Source organism: Trypanosoma equiperdum (assembly GCF_001457755.1).
Source record: "Trypanosoma equiperdum strain OVI genome assembly, contig: ctg_64, whole genome shotgun sequence".
Classification (NCBI taxonomy): domain Eukaryota; phylum Euglenozoa; class Kinetoplastea; order Trypanosomatida; family Trypanosomatidae; genus Trypanosoma; species Trypanosoma equiperdum.
Genome location: NW_027124587.1, coordinates 1 through 4,804, shown reverse-complemented (window position 1 = coordinate 4,804; position 4,804 = coordinate 1). Strand labels below are relative to the sequence as shown.

General features: G+C 51.4%; 1 protein-coding gene and 1 pseudogene across 2 annotated transcripts; both read left to right on the top strand.

Moving 5' to 3' along the window:
• Positions 1-537: 537 nt before the first annotated feature.
• TEOVI_000307200 (uncharacterized protein) lies at positions 538-2,220 on the top strand (the record flags this gene model as incomplete). Its single annotated transcript, XM_067226050.1, has 1 exon — positions 538-2,220. The coding sequence occupies one exon, from the start codon at positions 538-540 to the stop codon at positions 2,218-2,220; it is 1,683 nt and encodes a 560-aa protein (XP_067082151.1).
• A 1,303-nt stretch (positions 2,221-3,523) lies between these two features.
• On the top strand, positions 3,524-4,804 carry TEOVI_000307100:pseudogene (annotated as a pseudogene). The gene has a single exon. A coding segment is annotated over exon 1 (1,281 nt).

Below are 4,804 nucleotides of genomic sequence, written 5' to 3'. Positions count from 1 at the left end.
AGGTGAAATAATGAGGTCCTCTTTATGCTTTTTTAATTCATGCACAAAGAAGGAGATAAGTGTGACATAATACGCGTTGTTGACCCTCCCATTCCCAATGTTCTCTGCTCCGGTAGCCCTTTCACCTGCGAACACCGGAGCGGAACACGATCGGTCCCTTGTGTTGTGGGAACAGAGGGAGGGGGCACCGGCGGCTATGAGTAAACGCGACATCCACCTTTTTTCCCTCCTCATCTTTTTCTCTCGCTTCCACGCCGGGTGGTGTTTTCATTTTGAGTTCATAGGCACACGTAAGGGTCCACGGTAAGGTCTGCATTTAATTAAACGAGGCGGGGTTAATATCACTTAACATACCCGTACTGCAGGACAGAAAAGGGAGCGGAAAGCAGATAGAAAAGGAACTTCTGAGGGAAGGGAATAAACACACATACGTCGGTCTCGATTCGCTGCAAGGAAGAACTTTTCTTTAATTTTCGCCCTTCTTCTTTGAGGAAAAAAGGAAAGAGGAGAGACAATACATTTTTTTAAGCGGAAAAAATGCCTTCAAAGCGGAAAACTATCGCGGTAGTGGCAGGTGCTGCGGCGGCTGTTGGAGCGGCGGCGTACTTTATCAGGAGGCGGAGGCTTCTTAGTGAAGCAGAAGATGATGACGCCTTCACTGCGCCCATATTGTCTGGTGCCCATGAGAAATCCAAAGTGGAAGTAGGGATGACAAAGAGCCCCGTGTGTAACGATTTGTCTGTTGAGAACCAGCTGCTCGCGGAAGCGCTGAGGGAAATCGGAGCGGAAAGCCCGAGGACCGGACCCGCTACTTCTACAGCGAGCGCAGCGGGGACGTCAAGCAAGGGAACTATGGGGGATCGTAAGGAATTTCCCCAACTGGGCTTGTCGCTGACAGTCCCTTCTCCGTGGAAGGTTCGAGAGGATCTATCCCCATTCCCGAACGTGGCGATGCTTACTGTCTGGAACGAGGAACTAGTGACGGAGGAAGTGGCGCAACAGCCGGGATCGGTACCGATGATTGTCCTGTCGGTGGAGGACGTCCGCGCAGATAACGTCAACCTCGATGAATTTAAAGACCGCTGCAAAGAGCTGGCGGTAAGTCAGATGATGATGATGTCAGGTGGTGCTATCGAGCCGAAAGTGTCAAAGAACACTTCTACGAAGGTGGGGCCGTTCCGGCATATGCTTGAGTATTCGCAAAGTCTCCCTCCTTTCTGCGATATTGTTGTGCTTAACCTCATTGAGGTGCGTGGAAGCGTCGCCTATACATTCCAAATCATGGGGTCACCTGATGTGATGCAGAGGTATCGCTCCATGTTTATGGACATAGCCAACAACGTGCGCATAGAGAGCAATATATCCACAGCCCTGGGATATGTGGAGCTGCTCACCGGCTCCGTGAAAGTAGACATTGACACAACGTGGGTTTATGAATACCCTGGGGGAGATGGCGCTCTAGCGGTGATGACAACAACTTCACCCACAAAGAAGGAGGAAATCGGCTTGTACCATCAGGGTGGAGTCCCCGTTACCCCACACAAGCTGCGAAGTGAAAAGGTGATGGATGGCGTTGAGGTTCAAATTGCTCTGGACGGCAAGCAGGAAAAAAAAACGTTCACTTACAATGGCTATTCGCTTGTCGTGAAGCCCTTGCAAAAATCCAACTCGTATTTAGACGAACAGATGCTTGTAAGCATCGTCAAGTCTGTCTCGCCCTCAACGGCAGAACCAAAGCCAAAGAAGGGAGGAACATTCGTAAATAAAGAACATGGCTACCGTGTAAATGTTGTGGGGGGGAGCCGCCTCGTGGCGAGTCGTATTGGCGGGGGTTCCGTTGCGTACGCTCCGCAAGGATTGGATGGGGCTGAGGGCGGCGACCACCCGCCCACTGTAACTATGCGTGTTGGGACTCCCGAAAATGACCCCGAGTGCATGGGATCCGTTGAAGAATGGGAGGCACGCATGAGGCAAGAGGCGGAGGAGGGGGGTATCCGAGACATCGCCCGAACCACGGTAAACGGTGAGCCTTGTCTAACGTTTATATCGCAGAGCATGGAGGAAATCATGCCAGGGCAGCGCATGGAAATCCGGGGAAAAGTTTTTATCTTCGTTCGGGAGGGCAGGACGACATTAATACGGTGGGAAATGGCGGTGGGCCTCTGGAAGAAGTTCGAGCGTGACATGAACGCCTTTGTGGAGTCCCTCGAGTTCATCTAAGGGGAGGAAACAGGGAGCGGACGTCAGCTCGGTATCGTTTCGTGCACTGCAAGCCGCTGCGTGTGTTAGTGTTTTTCGGGGGGAAAAGTATAAGTAATGAGAATAAGTATAAATACAGAGCAAGCACGAAGTGAGCGCGTGGGTAAAACGGGAGAGATCGACCATAAAAGGAAATTGGGAAAGCGACGAGACAGAGTGGTGGTGCTCTCAGTTTTCCTTAATTTTGGCGACCAAAGAGGTGTGGGATTTACCCGCAGTACAAAAAAGTGAACAAAGCCAATGAAATGCAAAAAAAAAAAAAAAGACATGAGGGTCGATCTTGAATAGGTTAATGACAATGATAATAATAATAATAATAACACTATAGTAGGGGTTAGCTAGAAGCAGCACGGGTAGGAATGCTCGCGCGAGTGTGACGTCAAGGAATCGAGATAAGTGAAGAAGGCGTTTGTGTGGGTTAGGAGTGGAGGAGTTAAGGAGCTGCATTCTTTGGCTGGTGTCATTATAACGGTGCATCTCGCCAAAACGCCTGCAGGGGGGGAAAGGGGGGTGGGGTGGAGTATATCTGGACCTTTCTTGTTTTTTCACGTGTTAGCACACTATAATGCATGCTGGAATCCTTCTTATTGTTTAAGGTGGAGCGCCGCACCGCCTTCTCTCTTGTCGAGAGCGCCCGCGATTGGCAGGAATGGAAATTTATTTGTGCATACGTGTGTGCGTGTGCTTGAGCAAGGCTGGAGAAAGTGAAGGAAATCATTGTGCCAGAAAACGTGAGGGATGGAAGCTTGAATATGAAAATGTGGGTGGATCCTTGTTTTCTTCGAGGGTTTAGTGGAGATGCGCTTTATCCCTTTTCACCCCCTCATACTTTTATGACCATACGTATGCATTTTTTTCGCTTTTTTTTTCGTCAATTATCCCTCACAATCCCAACGGACAGTCAGCAGGTGCAAATTCAGAACTTTGGGAACGCTATGTGGTATGAACGCATACAGTGGCGGCGATGGAATCGTTTAGGATGCAAGTGGGAGACACTTGTTTCCGGATAGCGAGAAGGCGGTAGGAAGGTGACCACATGTTCGTGGTGCAGTGGTTCCTTTCATGTGTGCAGAGGCACTCTGTCGATCACTGCATTCGGCCCCGCCTCACACCCTTCCTCAAGCATTCCTACCACGTGGGTGGACCCCAGTCACCTGTTTTGGTGTTGTACATCTCTCAGTGGATAGTCAATGCTTTCCTTTCTGCCTGTCGTGCAGCGGTGCACTTTTCCCCCTCAATTAGGTGCTAAACAGTAGCGAATGAAATGAACCGCAGAGTGCCGATGTCAATTGCACTCGACTGCGAGTTTGTTAAAACGAAGGGGCGTGTGATAGTAAGCTCTATTGCCTTTGTACCGTTCGCCTCCTTCAAGGCGCCCTTGCGACAAACCCATTCTGTAGGTCACGCAAGGAGCGGAACGGGGGTTGCCAAGGCTCAAGCTCATGCCGAACAATCCGCGAGGCCGTGCATGATAACGTCCGGCGGTTCCACCATCTTGAGCTTGGATCCGACGGAGGTTATGCGGCATGCCGATGTGCTACCTTGCGGGCACTGTCTCATGCCACTGCTTCAGGGAGAAACGGCGGTAGGCAGCAAACAGTCTCTTACGGCCGTCGAGCCCCACCCGTCCACAACCGGGAAAGAGAAGTTGCCGAGGAACTATGAGAAAATGTTGCGCATAGTGCGGTCGGAGGCAGGTTTGGAGACTCTTTGCCCGCATAGCATCCCAAACATTCGACGCCTTGATAAGACATGGCTTCGCGCACTTCATGTGGCGGCGGTAAATTCAGCCGAGTTCCGGGATGCTTCAGCCCATTTAGACCACCTACGGACTTACGGAAATGGGGGACGCCAACGTTGGGCCATTTCCTTTCTGATGAAGCAACACCCACAAGTTCTGCAGGATCTTCTGCGAAAAAACTTTACCACAGACGATGCCTGGTGTCAATGGCTCTCCGCGTGCGGAGACACCGTTGAATCGGAACTCCAACGAGTGGCTCAAGAACACCGCCGCATTTCGTCAGCTCAGAGCGAGCGCAAGGCACACAGCAAACCCGGCGACCATCCCCTAGATAGCTGCGGTGTACAGTACAAGGAATGTAAGAGCTTGGAGGAGCTCCCGCGCGAGTTGAGTCGTACGTGGTCGGCCCTCATAAGTGCACGGGCCCACGTTGGAGGAGTGAAATTCTACACCTATGGAAACATGGACGCAAAGGCCATTAAAAATAGCCTGCAACTGTGCGGCGCCACGGCAAACCAGGCGGCCAAACCTCCCGAAGGGACTGGAAAGGGCAACTATCACCCCAACGAAGAAGAGGAAGTTGGGTGTAACCTTCTCAAATCACCGCATGAGGCGAAAGTTGTCGACCTCACCCGCCACCCCCTATTTGCGGCCTCAGGTTTTTGCATATCCTCCAGAAAGGCACCGCCATTAACTGATGCCTTGAAAAAAGCAGCAGCGGTGGATGTTTCGGCGAGGCTTTTGCTTGAATCAAATTCATCGCATGATCCGCTGTGGGATGCAAAAGCCCTAGCCTGTGTAGCC